This window comes from Siphateles boraxobius, unplaced genomic scaffold (genome assembly GCF_051911475.1).
Source record: "Siphateles boraxobius isolate OS27281-9 unplaced genomic scaffold, OSU_SipBor_1 25, whole genome shotgun sequence".
NCBI lineage: Eukaryota > Metazoa > Chordata > Actinopteri > Cypriniformes > Leuciscidae > Siphateles > Siphateles boraxobius.
The window spans coordinates 10,746,681-10,769,502 of NW_027508866.1; the positions used below are offsets into that span (position 1 = coordinate 10,746,681).

General features: G+C 38.2%; 1 protein-coding gene across 1 annotated transcript in view; it reads left to right on the forward strand.

Moving 5' to 3' along the window:
- Positions 1–22,822, forward strand: part of med13a (mediator complex subunit 13a) — a 97,348-nt gene that overhangs the window by 24,855 nt on the left and 49,671 nt on the right. The window contains exons 3-4 of the mRNA XM_077242563.1: positions 721–889; positions 19,211–19,356. Coding sequence (XP_077098678.1) covers positions 721–889; positions 19,211–19,356 — 315 coding nt within the window. The remainder of the gene's footprint in view (positions 1–720; positions 890–19,210; positions 19,357–22,822) is intronic.

Below are 22,822 nucleotides of genomic sequence, written 5' to 3' on the forward strand. Positions count from 1 at the left end.
CCCTTTTGGACACCATACCTGCAAATCAAGTCTGTGCAAGGCAAGATGGCATTTGCTAGAATCGGTGCATCAGATTAATTAACTCGAATCAAATAAAGAAATAAATAGCTTTAAAAGTAACTAGAGCTTCAGAAATCTTTTTCTTTTTTTAAATTCTGCAGGTGCATAGGTCTTTTTTTAAATTAAATTAATGGCCTAAGCTTTTAATTGACTTAAAATCAGCAGGAGCTCTGGATTGTTTTAAATTTAAGTGATCAGATGCAGCATTGTTTGAAATTGTCAAACATGTACATACCTGACATTTAGATTCTTTAAACTTAAGAAATGGCCCAGTCCAGCTGTTGTGTTCAGAAATGATAGAAACTGCAGGAAAGCCAACATTTTATAATATAAAAATGTTCATCATTTTTCTGTGGTTAAAGAGAGAGATGTGACCTGAAACTTCCAGATTGAATTTAGTATGGTGCGGATATGTAGCCTCAGCATTGTAGAGTGATCTTGTTTTTCTTCTGGGCAGTTAAAAATTGCAGTTATTGTATTAGTGAAGTATAGTGAATCCTTTTTTGCCTTTGTATAAAAAAGTTGTTGATCTGCCTCCTTTTTTGTTTGTGTTCTGTCATTCACTTCTGCAAATTGCTTTTACTTACGAACGTTACATCAGATGTTTGTAGACAGCAGCAGGCTGGTGACCGGGTCTCTGTGTGTTTGTCCTCTCCACAGGCGAGGATGACGGCGTGTGGGAGAGCGGTCTGTCCTACGAATGCCGAACTCTTCTCTTCAAGGCCATTCACAACCTGCTGGAGCGCTGTCTGATGAACCGCAGTTTCGTACGCATTGGAAAATGGTTCGTTAAACCCTACGAAAAGGATGAGAAGCCCATAAACAAGAGGTAAGAAATTATATTTCTGTTCAGATGTTCTTACCTTTATTTGTGTATGATCATGTTTTGATCATAGCTTTGATGCAGATTTGAGGAGATAAATCACTCTTTTGTGCAGTGGGCTGCCAAGTTTGCAAGTTTGCATTATCCATTGTTGTCCTTGCATTAGAAAAAATCTTGTTTGTGAAGCTCAGGTTTCTAGACAGAGTAATATTAGTGGATTTAGACCTGGTGGCCTCAAATCAACCATACTTCCGTTCCAGTCAGACACCAAAACGTGAATATCATTTCTTTCAACGCGTATTCACAGACCATCTCAGTGTATCCAGAGATCGGTAATTGCAAGGCTACTTGTGCTCTAAATCTATATATACTGTATATGCTGTACGCTCTTGTGTGTTTGTGTACATTAGCTTCTTGGCGCGTTTCTTGCAGGCGTGCAAGTGCTCTGTCTCCAGCGCTGGATTTCTCCTTGTCAGCATCTGTGCTCTTTGATAAGAAACTGAGACGACGTGTGTAGAGGTTGGAAAAAAGAGAGCAGCTTGGCTTTTCTCTGCCCTCTGCCACAGTTCTCTCCTCACAGCGTCATTTATTTGCGCTCTTCTCTTATCGTGCTCAAGGTCATTTATACACTCTATTAGCACAGCCAGACAGCTTTCAAGTTGGTTCAAAATAGTGTTTATTTTTTCATACTGCAAATCATAGGAAAAGGTTGACAGTCTTCAAGCTCAAAGCAAGATGTGTATTTGAGGCATTGTTTAATACTGAAATTAATATTTTAAGCCTAGATCCCTTGAATTTTGAAAGATCAAAATCTGTTGGTTAAACATGGTTAAAACACACATTCCTTTGAGATCTATTAAGGCTCTAACTGTGTCTGTGTTTTATAGCACTGTCTGTCTGCAAATCACTGTAAAGTGACAGAAAAAAGGAACAACCGCATTTCCTCCTTTAGCTCACCCTTTTTCACACATACAGACACTTCCCTTCCCTCTTTCTATTAGTAGTTTCCTTTAGATGGCGTGTTGAAGATTCGGCAGTCTTATAGATTTTCTTATTTTATTTTGTAAATTTTTTACCTCTAGCATTTGAAACCAAATGTTACGACCATGCTCGAAGTGCTGAACACGGCTTACATACTCATTAATTATTAATTATTTACTATATACTTTTAACTCTTTGTTCCTCTCTCTTATCGTAAAGTGATAAAATGCATAGACTTCGTCCATTAGATGTTAGAAGCAAAGGTATGGTGGAATTTGGATGTGGAGCTTGTAACACATTTGCTTCTCGTTTACATTATCGCTCAAAAATTTGTTAAATTGTTTACATTATTATTTAAGATTCTTGTTTATATTATAATGTAAGATTTTTTAAATTGTTTTTGAAAAGTCTTTAATGCTAACCAAGGCTGTATTTTTTAAAATAAGAGAAACGGTGATATTGTGAAATTATCATTTGTAACGACTGTTTTCTGTTTTAAAGTTTTGCAATTTTATTTATTTCTGAGATGGCAAAGCTGAATTTTCAGCATCATTACTCCAGTCTTCAGTGTCACACGATCATTCAAAAATCATTCTAATATGCTGATTTGCTGCTAAAAAACATTTCTCATGATTATCAATGTGAAAAATAGTTGCGTTGTGTGGTTTTTGCATCCTTGTTGAATAAAAGTATTAATTTCTTATAATAAATCATACGACACCTAAACTTTTGAATGGTTGTGTACATTCCAAGATGGACCTTAAAGGTTTTTTTTGTTATGCTGGTTGAAAGTCTCCTCATATCCTGATAGCTATCACTCTGTTAAGTGGTCTAAATGTATTCTTATAAATGTGTCGTCTCTGGAATGTGTAGGACCATAGAATGTTCGTTCAATCGTATCATTCAGTCCGAACGGTCCTATAGCATGTGTTCCCTGTCGGTCAATGTGTTTTTGCATACCACTGTACAGGCTGTTCACGCAGACATTATCATAAGTCATCAGCGTGTCCACGTACGCTGTGCAGACAGAGCGAGAATGACAGGCAAGCAGCAAAACCAGCAGACTCTCATTGAGGAACCCCTGGCATGCAAGAAATATTATTACACAGTCAAGTTTTGCTAACTAAACCAAAAACTTGCTGCATCTAATTCTGTTTTTAAGAATTTGTTTACATTTTGGTATTGTAATAGTACTGTTAATAACTTTACTATAAAGTTTTCTCACCGGTGCATGACACATGATGTATTGCAGTAACTTTGTCTCCGGTCTTCTGGGCTGTGCGCGTTCATGCTTTCAGCGCCATGCTTTGGACTGCGATTTGCAGGGAGGGTGGGATGTATGGTTTCAGTGCTATCAGGCTAAAGTTAGCATTTTCCTAGATGTCCTACTGCACCTTTAATGTCGAAGCATTGCATCTGATTTGGGACAAAATAATGTACATTTTACATCAGCCATAGCATGAATATAACAATCGCTTAAATGTTAATCAGTGTTTAAAAAATGTTAGTCAGTGTATCCCTTGTTAAAAATAATTTATTGTTCTTAACAATCACAATTAACCTAAATAACTTTATTAATATCCCTGGTCGTATCATGCAGGATTCGTATATGCAGAAATTTGTTTTTCATAATGTATCATCCAATCTATTGATAATGACTATAAATGTTACCCTATGTTCAAAAGTTGTTTTTTTTTTAAAGAAATTAATATTTTGTACTATGACTCTTGACAGTAAAGACATTTATAATGTTACAAATGATTTCTTTCAAATACATTCCTTGTGAACTTTCTTTTCTTCAAAGAATCCTGAAAAGGTTTATCACCGTTTCCACAAAAAATAGTTATTGTTTTGTGGAAAATGTTTCTCCAAAATTTATTATAATAAGAACTTAAGATATTAGAATGATTTCTGAAAAATCATGTGACACTAAAGACTAGTGATGGGTACTGAAACCTGTAGCCTACTTAATGGTCCTCGGGGTTAAATTACGAAAGACTGTAGTATTAATAAGCTCCAGTGTAATCAGTTCTGCTTTTAGTACTGGAGAATTTCAGAAAATAAATTTCCTGTTTATTGCTACATAAACGTTGTCTTGGAAATTTTTATTTTACCAACCATTTCTAAATTGCTATGATATTAAGACATTTGTCTATGATGCGCTTTCGCCTATTCACAATCTAGAAGTGCGATCTCTCTCGCATCGGAGTCTGTGCCTCTCGCACGCTACAGCGCGCACAACACGAAAGCCCTGCTTAATTAGTGACAGTGGCGGAGAGACCTTAAACCTACAAAAGTGTGGTTACACTTCACTAGAGTCGATACAGACAATGCTCATTGCCAAAAGTGGAACAAGACTTTTGCTTGTAAGTGCAGAAAGACAAGCAATCTGTCCAAACATCTCTCAAAAGTGCATGAACACAAAGGCCCTGATAAGAATTCCATTATAGTACCGGACCAATAAGCCATGTGATACCCATCCCTACTGAAGACTGGAGTAATGGCAACTTTGCCATCTAAGGAAGTAATTGCTTTTTTAAAAAGAAAAGTTCACAATATTACTGTTTTTGCTGTATTTTTATAATATTTTGTGATAATTTGCATTTTATGTTTTTAACCTCTTCACTGGCTTAGATTGGATCCACTCCTTAAAAACACTTTACCCATACTCGCAGCACACACATACACACTTGTATTCTCTTTTGAGGGATTACCTCACTAAACCTGTTAAACTTCAGGTCTGTGTTGTCCCCACCTTTTACTTATCCTGACGCCCGCCCTCTAAATCCTTCCGCACGGAAAACACAGACAGCCTCTGCAGCGCCATTGGCTTCCTCTGCCGCTCTCTTTCTCCACTGCATTTAAAAAAAACAAGAATTCCAGCTTGTGAATAGACCCAAACCCTTCCTGTTCTCTTCTGCGTTGTGTTGTCTTGCATATGAGCAAAAGTGTCTTGTGGTTTCTCTATAATTAGAGGATCTGTGTGGAAGGGAGCTCAGAAACTAGGCTCTGAGGAATGCCAGGGAACTTGTTTTGTTTTATTAGATTTTTTTTATTTATTTATTTTTAAATGGCTAAGACACTCCAGCCATATATAGCTCGGTGTAGTTTGTGTGTGTGTGTTTGTGTAACCATGCTCATTCACTAGGCGGTTCTCCCATTGGCTGGCTGTGTTGTCACACGGTGCTGCTCTGTAACCAAACCCAATGTGTTTTAGCTGCTTACATCATCCTTCATACAGGTCAGAGCTGTGATCGTGCGCACTCTCTTTCTCTCTTTCATGGTGGGTGTGAGCAGCAGATCTGTTACCATGGCTAATCCACAGATCCAGTGTGTTCTTTTATGGGCAGTGCTCGCAGGGGAGCCGGGTTATGCGTGAGCCAGTGCAGAACATGATGCATTCCCTGAACGTCACTGCACGTTACTCAACAACTATTGTGGTGTAATGTCGCAGTCATACTGTAAAGGGTATTAAAGATGCATCTGTGATTTTCTATTTGCTTAGCAAGACAGTGGAGGAGACCGACTGCGGCTGCAGCACTGAATATATCCATCACGATACCTACCTCCGTAAAACCACAGACATTTCTGAACATCTGTACACACCCACAAGTCTCATGTAATAAAATCATGCGCTTGCATAGGCACAAAATCATTTACATGCAGAAATGCATGCATGGTCTCCCTTGAGATACACAGCTATGACAAACTACTTGCTAGGATGTTTTATAGGGGTTTGCACACAACTGTCACAAAGCATTCACACACCAGCAGATGCAGCAACGGGATTCCACAGAGAGCGAAGCGGCATGTGATCTGGTGTGTTTATCTATTATGAATGAACTTGCTGTATCTATACTGTAAAAGGATGAATTTCTCCACACCAGGTCCCTTGTTTCTTTGTCTCCGTCATGACCAGACCCACACAGAATCTTTCTGCAGAATTGGGGCATCTGTCATTTGCAAAATTCAATTAATCCAGTCCCCCAATTAATACTTGTTAATTTATTGAAATGAAAGAGATGAAACAGAAGTAGCGACAGATTTTCATCTGTATTGTCATCCAAGTCAAACAGATTATCAGAAAATAAAATGATTTAAAGGGTAACTAAACACTAAAACAACTTTTTTTACTTTATTATCTGTGAGAATGGAGCTTCATAAATGCTGTTCATTGATTCGAGTACATTTTTTGACATTTGGGTATAAAGTGTTTTAATTTTCAAATATATGATGTAAAAACGTCTGAGTGCTGCCCTCTTCAGGTTAAACGGAAAGCTCCTGCAGTAGGGGTACTCTCTGACGTAGAATACTCGCTGACGTCACTCTGTCATGCCCTTGGTGCGAGCTCACCTCGCCCTTGGCAGCCCCTGGTATAAAAGCATCTGGTTCCGTCAAACCTACTGTAGCGAGTCAGGAGTTGGAATTACAAGTATTGAAAACGATCAGGATAGATACTGTATATATTAGCATCTAGTTAGCATAGCATTTATATAGTTATTTAGATTATTTTGTGTAGCCTAGGTAGTTAATCTCGCCTATCGCTCCAGTGTGCAACCTGCATTTTACGTGGGATTGCTTCTCCAACGCAATAGAGGTGGAAATGGGCTTTTCCACACAGTTCGCGCTGCCAAACGCTGCTCTTCATACCTGCATGAACTCCACCACCGCAGCGGCGTCATGATGTGAGTGACCATATATTTTTAATCACAATTTATGTTCCTTCTTATTAGGCTAAAGTTAATCCTCTGGTGTCGACAAACGTGCCGGCGCGATTTGCTGATTATTTTTTTCACATAGCAGCAAAATATATTGAACGTAATAGTAATAATAATCCTGGAAAAAATTACCTCAAAATGACTGAATATAAGAATAATCGGATGCCGATTGCGATGCGGGAGTCAAGACCGCAGTTTGAGCTGGTGTCCACAGACAATTCACCCTCCTCCACTTCAGGTGAATGTGGGGGAGAAAAGTTCTCGACTTCAAATGACTGCTCTGTTGCATCACTCAAGCTACTTGCGTAACTCCATTTTAGCTAGTTTGACAGCAGCTGTCACTGCGGGTCTCAGGTGCACGCCCCCCGCTCAGCCCCGCCCTCGGTTCGTCGCCTCTATCTCCGCTGGGCTCTGCCCACTTTTCCAGCATTTTTCAAATATTGCCAGTGGGCGGAGTCAGGCTTTGACCAGGGGTTTAGTTACCCTTTAAGTCGAGACTTGGTTGGAATGGAGACAGATCTGAGGGCAAGCTTGCAGTTGATTATAAGAAAGGGACAGTATTGATCTGGACTAAATGATTATCCAGCATAAGAAGTCCGGAGTACAACACCAGAGAGAAATCTGTTGGTTCACTGGAAGTTCCAGTTATGATGTTTTGATTAAATATAAAAAAGATAATTACGGCATTTCCGGTCTGTGTAACTTCTGGTAATTTGATTTTCTATTAGTTACAATAACGTTTCTTTATACTGTATGGCTGTTGCATATATTTCTTGCTAGTATACATCTCATAAAGAGCACAACTGCACACTTTCTCTGGTCAGCATCATCACAATCCCTTGCATTGTTTCCTAAAAACAGCAGAATAAACTTAAAATACTCCATCAGTTTTGGTCACACAGATAAGATTAAGATATCATTCAAAACGTTAAAAGGTCTAACAACAACAAAACGTTACAAAATGCTTTTGTGAAACAGAGAACAGTGTGTGTGCTTTTTGCCATCTCTCTCCATGAGCAAATTTTTTAAACGTGTCTCAAAAATGAACCGAAACTAGGTGAATGCTTGCATCACAGACATGAAAAAGATATATATATATATATATATATATAGAAAGCTTGAAATGTTTACATATTTTTTTGATTATGCAATCCACATGAAACCAACAAGAGTTAACCTACAGTTGTTCCCGCCTGTGCTCATTATCATACGTGCGAAGCACAGGCTATGGTAATCATCTATGTTAACATGTAAACGTCCCCGTCAACTCCATAAAACAAAGCACCTAGCTTCATCTGGTTATACATTTTCATTGTTTTTGGAATAATTCGCACTTTGAGGAATAAGCCTTGAATTTACCTCAGAGAAAGAATGCGATGCAACTGCAAGATTGAGTTACTTGCATTAGTTAAACCTAATGAGACAAACCTACCAGTGATCTGGAATACCGATAGTAAAGGCATTAATATGATGTTTTTATATGGGGTGGGGTTTTCTCATGAAACACAAATTATTGTATTATAAAAAAAGTGAAAAGTGAAAACATGTTGCATCTGAGGTTTTTCTTAAATAGTGAGTGAAAGTGAAAGTGACACGTGATGGCCAAGTATGGTAACCCATACTTGGAATTTGACCTCTGCATTTAACCCATCCAAGTAAGTGCACACACATTAGGAGCAGAGTAGTGAGTAGTGAACACACACACTGCAAACGTGGATACACACACCCGGAGCAGCGGGCAGCCTTGAGTGGCGCCCGGGGAGCGATTGGGGGTTAGGTGGCTTGCTCATGGACACCTCAGTCAAATTCCTGCCGGTACTGGAATCAAACCAGCAACCTTTGGTCACCAGTCCAACTCTGTTACCATTAGGCCATCACTGCCCCCAAATGGTAAATGGACTGCATTTATATAGCACTTTCACTGACCCAATGGCCACACACTGCAAACGTGCTGGTCACCAAAGCGCTTTACATATTGCCTCACATTCACCCATTCACTCACTCACTCATACATACACCGAAGGCGGTGTCAGCCATGCAAGGCGCCATCCAGCTCGTCGGGAGCAGCTGGGGTTAGGTGTCTTGCTCATGGACACCTTGACACTTGGTCAGGTGGAACCGGGGATAGAACCACCAACCTTTCGGTTTGTAGACAACCTACATGAACCACTGAGCCACTGCCGGCCCTGAGAATAGGCCTTCTGAGAATAATGGTTTTAATGGTTATGAATAGTCAACTCTGATTTGTCAATAACACGCATCGTTTTTTAAATCTTTTTTAATCTTGTAATCGCTGCTATAGTTGTAGAAGACAAAGCCGCAGGATTCTCGTGAACGAGCTTGGCTCGCCTGTCACGTCTCTCGTATTGAAAATTATTTGAGATTGCGCTTGCTCCGTATCCCATGTAGTACAGAAGACAGGGGAGGGTTGACTTGGGCCGCCCACACATTCAAAACTAGTTTAAAGCATAAACAATTTTTTTACCCATGAACCAAAAATACAAAAAACCTCTTAAGTCTTGTTTTTCCATTTTTTTTAAAACAAAACTTAAACTAAAACCGAATTCGAAAAAAAAAAGTTAAAAAAGAAAAGAAAAAAAAACGTTTCTTTTTAAGTAGAAAATCAAATTACCAGAACGTACACGGATCATTTAAAAAATAGATGGGGTGAATTTCCATTTCATGGCAATTTTAAAGATTTGGATCAATTTAATTCTTTTAGCTACCAGTCAGAGTTTAGTGCTCAGTTGAACACATTTTTACCACATTGAACATAATTCTGGAGATTTTCCCCAAAAATTAGAGCAGTGAAAAAAATGCATGAGAAAGGAACAGTAGATCCCATGTGTGCGCACACATTTTGTCCTTGTTTCATGTTCAAGTTCAAAGGCATGTCCAGATTACGTCATTATATCGTCTGATAACCATTTTTCTACACTTCACTACTGGACAGCTTCAGATAAACACACTGTAGTAAGTCTGGATCATTCAGGGTGGGTCCAGAAGATTGCTATAAATTTAGAACCCTTCCCAGGCTACAGCTCCCAGCTCCTCTCTGCTGCTTCCAGAGCTCAGTTCCAAGAGACTGATGTGAGATTCCTGACATTCCAGAACTTCTACTCTCTCACTTCCCATTCCTGTTCTCCACTTACACCCTTACTGACACTACACACTGGTCATATATCAGTGGTGAATGCTGAAATTTCAACTCTTTTTTTCCATTTTTATTCTGGTATTTCTTATCTCTTCATTCTCCTCTATCTCCTCTACCTCTCCTCAGATGCTCACTGCAATCTGGCCTTGACCCCGTAGATTGACTTCACTAGAAGCCCCTTTCTTTGCTCTAAGGAGTGTGTGTGGAGGGTGTCGGCAGTGAATAGATTTACAATCTGTTCCAAGGTCTCCGGTCTGGCACCTCCCCCTATTTTCAAAAAGCATGTTTATGAAGGAAAGTCCCTTGTCCTATAAAGTTTAATTTTGAGGATGGAATTTATGGGTGGTATATTGAGGAAGACAGGATGTAATGGCTCATTTTGCAGGGTTTTGTTGACTCAAGAATAGGGCTGGGCGATATGGACCAAAAGTAATATCCCGATATATTTAGGCTGAGTATCGATATAAAATATATATCTCGATATTTTTTGCGCCCATCTGATACTTTGAATCCGAACCTTCTCCAAATTACTGAGCCACTGCTTTTTCTTTTACTCAGACCTGTAAAAGGAAAATGGTGAAAAAGCTGACATGTTTACGAAGTAATTTGTTTGTTGGTGGGGTCTGGGGCATCATCCTCCATGAGACATAATGAAACATTCTGGTGCATTCTGACAATAAAATATTTTGCTTCAAGTAAAAAATAAATAAAATTGACAGTTTGATTCCATATTGATTAAGTTGGGCCTATCAGGTACAGTAAATAACAAGAAAATCTCTCTACTAATATTAAACTAAACCATAAGCAACCCCAGTTGGTACATCATTCTAATATTAAAGGTTAAAAATTATTTATTTGTAAGCTACTTCCATTTAAATCGCACATAAGGAAGTTTTTATAATAATGTTATAATATATTTTTAATGACAATATGTTTCTACTTTTAAATGGTGTCTGTCATAAGTAGGGCTGGGACGGTTATCGCATTACCGCAATACCGCGGGTCTGAGCTCGTCACTGTCATCACCGCAAAAAAAACAAAAAAAATATCATTGGCCTACACATGTGTGTACGTTGTGTCTAATGACATGGATTATGTCTAATGATATTGTGTCTTACATGGATTCAAGGTTTTCTAAACAAAACTTATCTTCAAAAGATAGAGCAAATCCGATCTTTCGCGAGGTGGGGAGCGCAATGTTCCATGACACATAATAACATTCCATTTGTATTAGAGATCCGCGGATTGGCTATTATTATTTCATCCGCAACCGCATCACAAAACTCCTCATCTGTCCGCCATCCATCCGCACCAACGTTTTTTGATACATTTTCGAAACCGCATGCAGCGCTGACTGTTTTAAGGTCTATGAGCGATGTAAGGCGCTGCTGTCGCGAGGCTAGAAAGCTCTTGGCTGTTCTAGAAAGGAGACTGATCCAATGCAGCAAAGATATTTAAAGGCTAAAGTCCTTAGTATAGCCCAGGGCTATTCAATTAGCTTCATTCGAGGGCCGGATTATTAAATCGAAAAGTTGAGGTGGGCCGATGGGTTTAGCTTATTTATTGAAACATAACAGTATCAATAAGTAAGCTTAGGTATACATAAAAGTATTGTATTTACTTGGAAATGTGGAACCCAACAGTATGCAGATTTATCAGACCATAATACATAACTTATTTACACCTATGTACAAATATATGAATTATACAAGATCATAGCTATTGGTAAGAATTATTTTATTAATAATTATTATAGGCTTAAATTAAAATACAGTGACAGTGAGATCATAGGTAAAACCATGCATGGCTACTCACTCACACTGTATAATAAATGCCTAAACAGGTAAAAACTATACACACAATTAATTATATATTTCTCTAGCCCCCTAATAAATCTGATGCAATATAAATGACTATAACATAGTATTCAATATAAATATTCCACATTTCTGCCCAAACCATGGTAAATTACTACAGTACATTCATGGTAAATGTTTGTAAGGGTGGTGATTAGGGATTTAGTCTTCTAACTTCGTTCATGGCACAAAGTTTCTGCTATTTACCTCATCAGTCGTGTTGGGAATGTTGAGGCTGTTTCATCCGATTTAAAACTAGTTAAAATCATTGAGTGATTTGTGGTTTGTAACAGACAGATGTGTCAGACTGAAACGCTTCTCACTGGATGTCGCAACGCTGTTTAATAATAGTGTCCCGGGACTGGGAGTAAACGCAACTCCTTTAAGCTTGCGTTCCGTTATCCACTGGGCCGCGCTGCGTAGTTCAAAGTAAACTAGTGAAACAACGGAAAACAGCAATATTTGTTCTCTATTTGTTGTTACTGACCGAGAAACCGCTTCAGATGATTCAGTGACAGAACGGTCCGAACGAATCCGAATCGTTTCAGACCGTTATGCAAGCGCGTTTGGCCAATTCATGGAAAGGAAATAATTGAACCAAAGAATGATTAATTCAGGAATGATTGATATAGCTGGTTCAGTCGACAGAAATACGGGACACACACATAATAACTGCTGAAATATTTGGACTGAAAGCGTTTCTCAGGTCAGTCGGAGCACTCATGGTACACACACAGTGCGTATAGCCGTACAGCTGCAGGCGCCACTGTGGCCAAGCGCATTTCTAAACAAATTTAGCCACACCGCCAGGAAAAGAAGAGGAGGGAGGTTGGGGTGCCCTTGGGTCGGATGGAGATGATTGGCGGGCCGCCAATTGAATAGCCCGGGTATGGCCTATTGGCTACGTTGTATCCCCAGAATATCAGCAGTGAACTCCGTCTCCGATCGGCGCACAGGGATAAAAATAAATAAATAAATAGTCTATAACGCACATCGGCAAACCCGACCTTATAGCCTACTAGATATCGAAATTTTATCAAGTAGGCCTAGCCTATAGCCTACGCCGAGTTTCTATTCATTTATGAGACGAGCTCCAAGAGATCGCGTCGGCGCTTCCACGTCCTCCTGATTGTCTGCTATATTTGCTTCTTATTTATTAATTACAGGCAATTTGTAAATGAAACGATGATTAAAATTAAGATACAATTTATACAAAACGAAATTCAATTTAAAGAAAGGCTTTCTACAAAACAAAACTTAATAAAGTGGTCAAAATCATGTCTGACCCATCTTATTTAGGTATTTAAAGCGGTTTACCGCAATACCGCGGGAATGTCTTGCTTTTCAACCGCGGTTAGAAAAAATCCATACCGCCCCAGCCCTAGTCATAAGTAAATATATTTTATTTTGAAGCAATATTCTCATCAGCTTTTATATACTTAAATGTGTAAAAGTTGTTGTTTTTACATACTTAAAAACACCAGGGTGTTATTAACCTTTATAAAGGACAATTTTTTAAACCTTACTAAATACATGCATTATCTTTTATGTCAAATTCTTACATTTGATCAAATTCAGTTTTAATAATAAGGGCACTGCAAAATTACAACTGTAATAATTTTATGAGATTGATGTAAAAAAAAAAAAAAAATCAATGATACCTTTAAACAATAAACCAATAGGTAGCGGCAATTGACCATCTTAAATTATTCATTGAGTCATTCATTAAAACGGTTCGTTCAAAAAACTGAATCATTCAATAACAAAACACAGCGCTTAGTGTTGCTTTTCTTTTGTAACTATTTTCATCTGTGATATAGAACAGAACCAGTCAATATTGCGTCTTAATTGTAAGTGACTACATAGGCTACTTGTTTATTAAACTATAAATTCAATGTAACATTTGCAATCGTGATATTACAGAACAGCCGTTAGTTGTGTTATGTTACTTAACTATATCATATATTATAAATAAAAAAACTAAATTTTTACCTCAGTATGTTTCTTCTGTGAGTTTGTATGTGCTGTTATGCTCATTTGTTTTGATTTCTCCACTAATGTCTCTCACAAATAGACAGGCAGCGCAGCTTCCCGAAATACACTATCCATTACCAATCGCTGTTTACACTGACTGTATAAGATCTGAATAATTCTCGCATTTCGATCGGTCGGGCAAGTAAAACTCTTTTACTTGAAACTTTTTAAAAAATCCACCTTTCCCGGACAAGCAGACAAGTGTTAATGTCGAGCCCTGTGTTCATTCTCGATGTTGTTCGTGCAGTAAAGCGGAACAGATGATCAGGTCCCGCGCACGCGCCGCCGTTAGCTTGAACTGAGGCGCTACAGTGATCGAGCAGAAAAAGATCGCAACAGCTCGAGAGACGTCTATGGTCTCACTCCAGTCTATATAAAATTAGAAAATTGTTATTGTGAAGTTTATTGTGCTTGCAATTTCACCCCTCAACCCTCCGGGTCAGCAGCTTGCTTTGATCACAGCGCAAATTTGAACTATATTGATATGTGATATGATCTAATTCCATATCACATTTAAAAATATATCGATATATTTTTTATATCAATATATAGCCCAGCCCTACTCAAGCTGATCTACATCAGCTTACACATTGCTCTTTAAAATCAGTCTACATCATAGTTGTTTTAAAAAAAGTCTTGATTTTTGTAGATTAGAAATTACTTGCTTTACTTTTTGAAATCCAAATACAGTCTCTAGGGAGCACCTCTAATAATTGTTTTCTGTTTATTAGTTTTATAAAAACTAAAAGCATAATTCAAAACCCATTCCTGTGTGGCTGTTGTGATAATCTTTGTCAAGATTGAGAGTCTCTATGGCTTGGAGCCAATCAGGTCCTCTTTTAGTTAGAACATTGACTTTGTATTTAGTGAAAGCCTGTTACATAAGATCAATAAACATTTAATTAGCATAAGTGACTGTTGACTAACTAACATTTTGTTCGAGAAACGTCTAGCTGGGTTTGTTCAGCTGTTATTATGAGTCAAACATTTAAAGCATGCAGAATATGAGCTCTTGTCGTCTAATCTAGAGGATTTTTAAGTTCTGTTATTGACTTTGCGCGCTTCGTTTAAAGGCCACACATTATGAATGAGTGAGAGGATGTCCTCTGTGTGTGTGTGTGTGTGTGTGTGTGTGTGTGTGTGTGTAAAGGCTTTGTGTGGAGAATCTTTGATGGATGCAGTAAACCGTGTATGTTTGTGTGTTAACTGCCATTGCTCTGTGGTCGACTTCTTTAATCTGAAGGTTTTCAGAGTCTCAGTTCTCTATTTGTGGTAAACTCATTGCTGTTTGTAATGCACTTCAATACAGTGGCTGTCTTCCAGGGGTTTGGTTTGGAGAGAGGCTGTGAAACGACATGTTCCTTCAGTTGATCACCTGATCTTGCTACTGCTATTGGTCAGGTGACGGAAGACACATGTCTGAATTTGTGATGTTTGTCCTGACAGTCTTTACATCCTCTCTCTTGTTTTACATTGTTTAACACTCCAGTATTATTTTAGTATTAATTATATACCATTGTAGTGTTTATTGTTTTTATTAGTTTTTTAAATATTTCTACTTCTACTTATTTCATTTTTAAATTGGAGTACTACAATTATTCTTCATTTAGTTGCCAAAGCAACTTTTCATCTAATAGGCAAGTATTTCATCTAATATTTCTATTTTATTATTATTTTGATTAAGAAATGACTTTTTAATAGTTTTAGTATTAGTTATCAAAATCAACGCACTCACATGACTGAAGCAGGATTTATCCTGTAGCTCTTTGAACATTCTGCATGATAAGACTTAAATTGATAAGTTAAATGGGATTTATGTCGGATGCTTCGACAGAGAGGCGTTTCAGATGACTTGGCCACAGGGCCGCTTACAGCACCTGCTTGCCTGTGCCTGGGTGTGCTGCATGTGTAAAGTCGTTGAATTGAGATGCGAAGTGTGTTTGTGGGTTTTGTTTGTAGCAGTTTGCTACGCCCTGACCAGAGCCACTGCTTTCAGGAAGTCAGTAACAGCCCAACACTACAACAACTGTGGAATGTTACCCCCTCGTTTTCTTTTTTTCTTTCTCATGCTGTTTTTCTCACCACAGGCTGTTCTTACATTTTTTTTTTTTGCTAATGCTCTTTTTCATTCTGCTAATTTTCCCCTCTAAACCTCATTGGGTTAGCTGTTTGGGATCTCTTTTCTCTTCTCTTTCTTCCTTTCTTGCTTTTTTAGATGAAATCCGCGGTCACGGTCATCATAATTAGCTAGTGTCATCAGGAGTAGCTGGTGTCCTGAGTTCTATTTTTGTCATCGGTTGACTGATGCAGGGACCATAAAACTGTTTTGAAGTTATGTTTGTTAAAAATACACTGCTATTCAAAAGTTTGGCGTCTGTAAAATTTGTTTAAGTCTCTTATGCTCATTTGATCAAACATATACTACATACAGTAATATTGTGAAATATTACAATTTCAAATATTCAGCAGCCATGACTCCAGTCTTCAGTGTCACATGATCCTTCAGAAATCACTCTAATATGCTGAGTTCAATAGAACAGCATTTATTTGAAAATTTTATTTGAAATAGAAATATTTTGTCACATATAAATGTCTTCACTGTCACTTGATCAATTAAACGTCATTTCTGAAGTATACATTTCTCAATTTTTTTTTACTGACCCTACACTTTTGAACTGTTTATGTATTTTTTTATCTAGTTTTTCTTTGCATGTGTGTGTCAAAAAGCACGGCCAATTGCAGAATCATGAGTACAACCATAAATTCCCTAAAATGTGAAGGCGAAATAGTATTTATTTTCTCATTTCCAAAGACATTTTTTTATTTTCATTTGTTGGGAGTTCATTTTGGACTGGTGTGAACTCAAGCAGGAACAGTGGTTACAGGTCATGTTTTTGTTTTGGGGCTGGTCAGTGATGCACACACTGATTGTTCTGTCTGCCGCTGAATAGAGAACTTCAGGAGCATGCTGTTATTGAGCACACTCTGTGTGTAGACCATGTGATCAAATCTGATAGTGCAGCAGGATTGAGCTCGCTCAGAGAGCCACCTTTTGTGTGCATTGTTTTTGAGAAGGTTTAAGACCTGTGCGGCTAAAATAAGTCAGATCGCAGTTGTGCTAATATCTCTACAGGGGGCAGCCTGCTGTAAAACATCCTCCTCTAGCAAGACCAAGAGCTGTTGTAGTGCTTGGGGTCAGTGTGGCAAGTTTACTCAGTTTAGGCTTGATGTAATTGCAAATCAGTGTCTCTCTGTGAGTTAGTGGCCAATCCTCTTCTTGAGTTCTCACTCTAAATGCAGATGTTTGGCAGGTGTCCATATTAATGGCACACTGCCTGTTCTGTGTTTTAGGACAGACTTTTTCAGGTTAATGACCACAGTTATAAAGCTGCTCACAGTGGGTCTCATTTATCAATCTAACAAAAACGAGCGCAGATCTAAGCGCAGAAATCATCTTATGACAGGGTCCACGTGTGATTCATGAAACATTCGTATGCTGCCAATCACAATCGTACGAATGATCGTAAGTTGATAAATGTGGCTGCTGAATACAACCGTCATTTGAATATATCGCCCCTAGGTTTTGCGACATGGAGAAATATAACTCGGCCAAGAACAGGAAGTAATCTTTATGAAAGAGAAATTGATTTTACTTCAAAAACACCTGTTATCCTCATAATTGCAAACAATTACATTCATTTATACGTATATTAAATACTGATAAAAAACACAATATTTTCAAACATTATAAACACCCAGATTTGTCATACGTTCATTTCATAAATGAGGCCCAGTAACACTGTATGGGACAATGGCTGGACCAGAGACGCATCCGTAAATACTTTCTTATATGTCCAGAATAAGTGTTGTGGAACTAAATCCAGGTGCACACCGCACGATTTAAAATAGTCCTTTACGATGGTGCTTGTCAGATTGTACGAACATGATCCCCTCTGAAAGCCATGTCACACTGTAGGATCTCAGTTGTCAATGTCAGACTGTTCGGCAGTCAAGACACGTTAAAAAATGGACTCATGCAAGAAGACTCGTCCAGGGTTTTACATCAACCCATGACACGTTTGGTAACTGAGTGGAATTTACATGTGGGAGATAGAAATTCTGGTTAGCAAACAAAAAAAATATTTACCGTTTATTTTGATCATTGCTTTTCTGAAAGGAAAAGCAATGCCACACTGCCACACTGCAGGACTGCGCCTTAACTTCAGACAACTTCTGATATTTCGGAGGAGGTAAGATTTGATTGCAATGGTCATTACTCGGCTGTCTGTGAACATGTCAAACTAGCGATCAAAGACTTTGCCCTAGGATCAGAGGAATTGTTTAGGATTCACAAAATTTGTCAAAATCGTGCAGTGTTAACCCGGCTTTAGATGTTCTGGGTCAAAAAATCTGAAAAGCAAGACTGTGATATTCTGTTCTCTAGATGAGTGGTTTACAAAGTGTGGGGCACACAGATACACAGATAGTGGCAAATAAGCGCTCTGCCTTTATAAAGCAGCATCAAACGGCAATTACACGGAATCGTTATTCTTCAGACCGTTGACTTGTCACTGTTGAAACAAGCCCAACATAGAAGTTGCTCACCATAAAAAAGCACCTCTTCAGTGGACTGAATCACAAGCTGCTATACGTTGCCCCGCTGCTGTGCGTGTTCCGGTGAGAAGACGAACAAGAAGCTGAGCTTGTGAGGCGCAGTCAAAATTATATTATATATATGCACTTTCATATATTGTTCATCCAAAGCATCACTAAAATATTTAAATAACTCCAACTATGAGCAATAGTAATAGCAACAATTGCTGTAGCAAGCATAATTAATTCATGCAGGAACTTTTTTATTTTACAAATGTTTCATTTTAAAGCACAATGCAGTGACATTTCATGGAAATACAAGTGGGTTTTTCTGGTCAAGTAATTTTGCCAATGGACTACTTTTGCTTTAAGATGCTTTAATGTCTGCGATGATTCCAGATCAACAGAGCAACCCTAATGAGCCGCGGAACAAAGGATTTTAAGCACATATTAGGAAGCTGGTGTAGTTTGGACTTATTTTCACAGAGCTCAGGCTTTACAGAACTCCGAGTGTGACTAATGTAGAAGAAGTGTTTTTGTCCTTTTACGTTTAAAGAGCCTAATGCATTCATGAAGAGAAGAGTCAAACGCGTTGTAATCCTTGAGGTCAAAGACCAGAAACTTGCATCTCAATGATGTGTGATGTTTCTAACATGTTTGAAATATTGACAACACTGTTTTTGGATACAAATGAATCAGATTTTTTTCTCAGGCCTGTAATGATCACATCAGATGGCAGTTAAATGATTCACAAGATTTCAGATGCTGATTAAATATGACTCATTCTGTAAATACATGCAAAATCCAATCAGATGATATGTTCTTAGTTGTTGTTGCGTCTCCAGTTAATATATAATTTTTTCTCTTTTTGAAGCACAAGTTGCTGCTTAACTTAAGCACCTGTCTCTCTCTCTCTCTCTCTCTCTCTCTCTCTCTCTCTCTCTCTCTCTCTCTCTCTCTCTCTCTCTCTCTCTCTCTCTCTCTCACTCAGAGAACACCTGTCTTGCTCCTTCACGTTCTTCCTGCATGGAGACAGTAATGTGTGCACCAGCGTGGAGATCAACCAGCACCAGCCCGTATACCACCTGAGCGAGGAGCACCTGACACTGGCCCAGCAGGCCTCCAGCCCTTTCCAAGGTGATAGAACACTCTTTACTTGATATGGTTTTTCACCCCCCCCCTCCTCTGCTTTTGTTTCTCCTCGCACTTTTACTCTTTCCAGCTTTTTCTTTCCAATCAAATTAGATAAATTTTATAATTAGTAAAAGCCTAGTGGCATCCTGACTGCCCCTCCTTATCTAAAAAAAAAAAGTAAAATACAGAAATGGTGTTAAAGACCTTTTCCTGTTGTGAATACTTGGGGAAGTGTTTTTCATTACCAGTAACATGGGCAGGGCTTGACGTCTTGATGGTAACTTCTGCACATCCTTAAATTTCAAAATTGAAACAAATGATATGATTTGACATTTTTATTTTTATAGCGCAACCCTTTAAGTACAATAGAAAAGTGGAATTAACTGGTTAAGGCTGTTAGTGATGGTAACTGTGTGGAAAATCCTCACTTTAGAAGATTAACCATCTAGAGACGGATTGGGCGGTACCGCCCAAAATGGCATACTTTTACAAATGTGTAATTATCTTTAAAAACTATTAATGATAGAGAGGTGTGGTCTTCTTTGCCGTCTTCCTCAGATTCCGCTGAAAACAGTGATCTTACCTGGCTTGTATACATACTTCCTTGTTGCGCAATACCACTACGTCAAAGGCCAATGAAATCGATGTTATTTGGCAGATTCATGAGCAACAACCAATGGAAAAATTGCCGATGGAGGAATATTTTTCTTACCCAATCAGAGGAAGGTTACCATGACGTATTCTAGCAAATCGGAGGACTCTGTAGCCTTGCAAGCCTAGTAAGGGATATGACGCAAACAGCGTTGAATGGCAGAGTCAGAGACGACAGAAAGCGAACGGACGCGTCGAGTATAAACAATTGGCTTTACGGAGCAAGAGCGCGCAGAGATATGAGAGAGAGACCGAACAATTATAATATATATATAAATATATATATATATATATACACACACACACACACACACACACACACTCACCTAAAAGATTATTAGGAACACCATACTAATACTGTGTTTGACCCCCTTTTGCCTTAAGAACTGCCTTAATTCTACGTGGCATTGATTCAACAAGGTGCTGAAAGCATTCTTTAGAATTGTTGGCCCATATTGATAGGATAGCATCTTGCAGTTGATGAAGATTTGTGGGATACACATCCAGGGCACGAAGCTCCCGTTCCACCACATCCCAAAGATGCTCTATTGGGTTGAGATCTGGTGACTGAGGGGGCGATTTTAGTACAGTGAACTCATTGTCATGTTCAAGTAACCAATTGGAAATGATTCGAGCTTTGTGATATGGTGCATTATCCTGCTGGAAGTAGCCATCAGAGGATGGGTACATGGTGGCCATAAAGGGATGGAAATGGTCAGAAACAATGCTCAGGTAGGCCGTGGAATTTAAACGATACCCAATTGGCACTAAGGGGCCTAAAATGTGCCAAGAAAACATCCCCCACACCATTACACCACCACCACCAGCCTGCACAGTGGTAACAAGGCATGATGGATCCATGTTCTCATTCTGTTTACGCCAAATTCTGACTCTACCATCTTAATGTCTCAACAGAAATCGAGACTCATCAGACCAGGCAACATTTTTCCAATCTTCAACTGTCCAATTTTGGTGAGCTCTTGCAAATTGTAGCCTCTTTTTCCTATTTGTAGTGGAGATGAGTGGTACCCGGTGGGGTCTTCTGCTGTTGTAGCCCATCCGCCTCAAGGTTGTGCGTGTTGTGGCTTAACAAATGCTTTGCTGCATACCTCGGTTGTAACGAGTGGTTATTTCAGTCAAAGTTGCTCTTCTATCAACTTGAATCATTCAGCCCATTCTCCTCTGATCTCTAGCATCAACAAGGTATTTTCGCCCACAGGACTGCCACATACTGGATGTTTTTCCCTTTTCACACCATTCTTTGTAAACCCTAGCCTGGTTAAAACTAGTGATCGACCGATATTGATTTTTTATAACCGATACCGATACAGATTATTTGCATGTGTATGTGCCCGATAACCGATATGCAGAACCGATATTTATTTACTGTTATACTTCTGTTTTTGGCACAATTATTACAACACAAATGAACTGAACAAACCATTTTATTTATCACAATCACTCCCTCCTTGCATACAAAAAAAACCTTTATATTTATACACAAATAAATAGAGCAGTCTGAGTCCAAAAATTAAAGTGCACTGTTACTAAGTGTCTTTGTTTAAAAATAAAAGCTTTGATGAGGTAAATAATAAAGCACAAAAACTATTCTAACATATTTGGCTATGTTTAATTGTTTTCATAAATGGTAAACTAATCAAATTACAATAAAAACATTTATATTATTACATTATATAATTTATATCTAAATTATACATATCATTTATAAGCATCAGCAGCAACAATGTTAACAATAGGCAAAATAAATGTTAAAAGCATAATGTTTTCATATGGAAAAAATAATTGACAGGGGAGTCATATCACCTTTGCAGAAATGTAATTCATTTTAATCAGTTTTAGAAGGTTTATGTGCCGTTTAATAGGTTTAAACTAAGAGTGAGGAATAATTCACTGGGTAATATTAATTCACTGCATAATATTAGCTGGAATAGCCTATAACATCAGGAAAGTAACAAACAAAACAGCATATACATCATTGCATTTTCCAACTAGTATGTTATTAATTATTATTAATATTTTTGTCGGTCTAGATCATGAAATGCTTTATGACAAAGTGCTGTTTATCTATGCATTTACACATAACTATAACATTAGGCTATACGTTACTCAACCGCGATCGCGCGTGCAGATAATAAATAATTAATTTCCACAAAGCGGTATATTTAGATGTGTATTAGCGAAATAATTGCTATATAGTAAATGATAATATAATCTAGGGTGTTTAAACAAGATAATCTTGTCAAAAATTTCATTCAGTGGCCGTGCTCGAGCATTTCTGATCATCAACCCAGTGAGTGCTCAGCAATATGAACGAACTTTTTTTTCGAGACTAATGGTGAGCAAATACAACAGATAGAGAATTAAATTCAGCGCTTTTATTTTCACCATGCACTCATTCATGTCTGTTTTATTTAATTAGTGTAAAGTTACGTCTTTATTGGGGCAGGACATGACGGATTACGCTACGTGGCTCAATGAGTTCGTCTCAATTTTTTAGAACCAAGCTGCATAAATAAACTATATCAGGCATTTATGTCTCAAATCTCATTTCTGCATGTCTGTTATGTTAAATAAAGTTGAATAATTAAAGCAAAGCAAGTAGAACATATACTTTACCTGTGCACAGAGTTGTTATTGACTGATCTCCTCAGACGCGGGCTGCAATGGCGGAATTCTCAAAACGGCCACAAGATGGCGCCGTTTATCGGCAAATCCGATATTACAAAACCGATTCCCGATTATGGGAAAATGCTTAAATATCGGGAAAAATATCGGTAAACCGATACATCGGTCGATC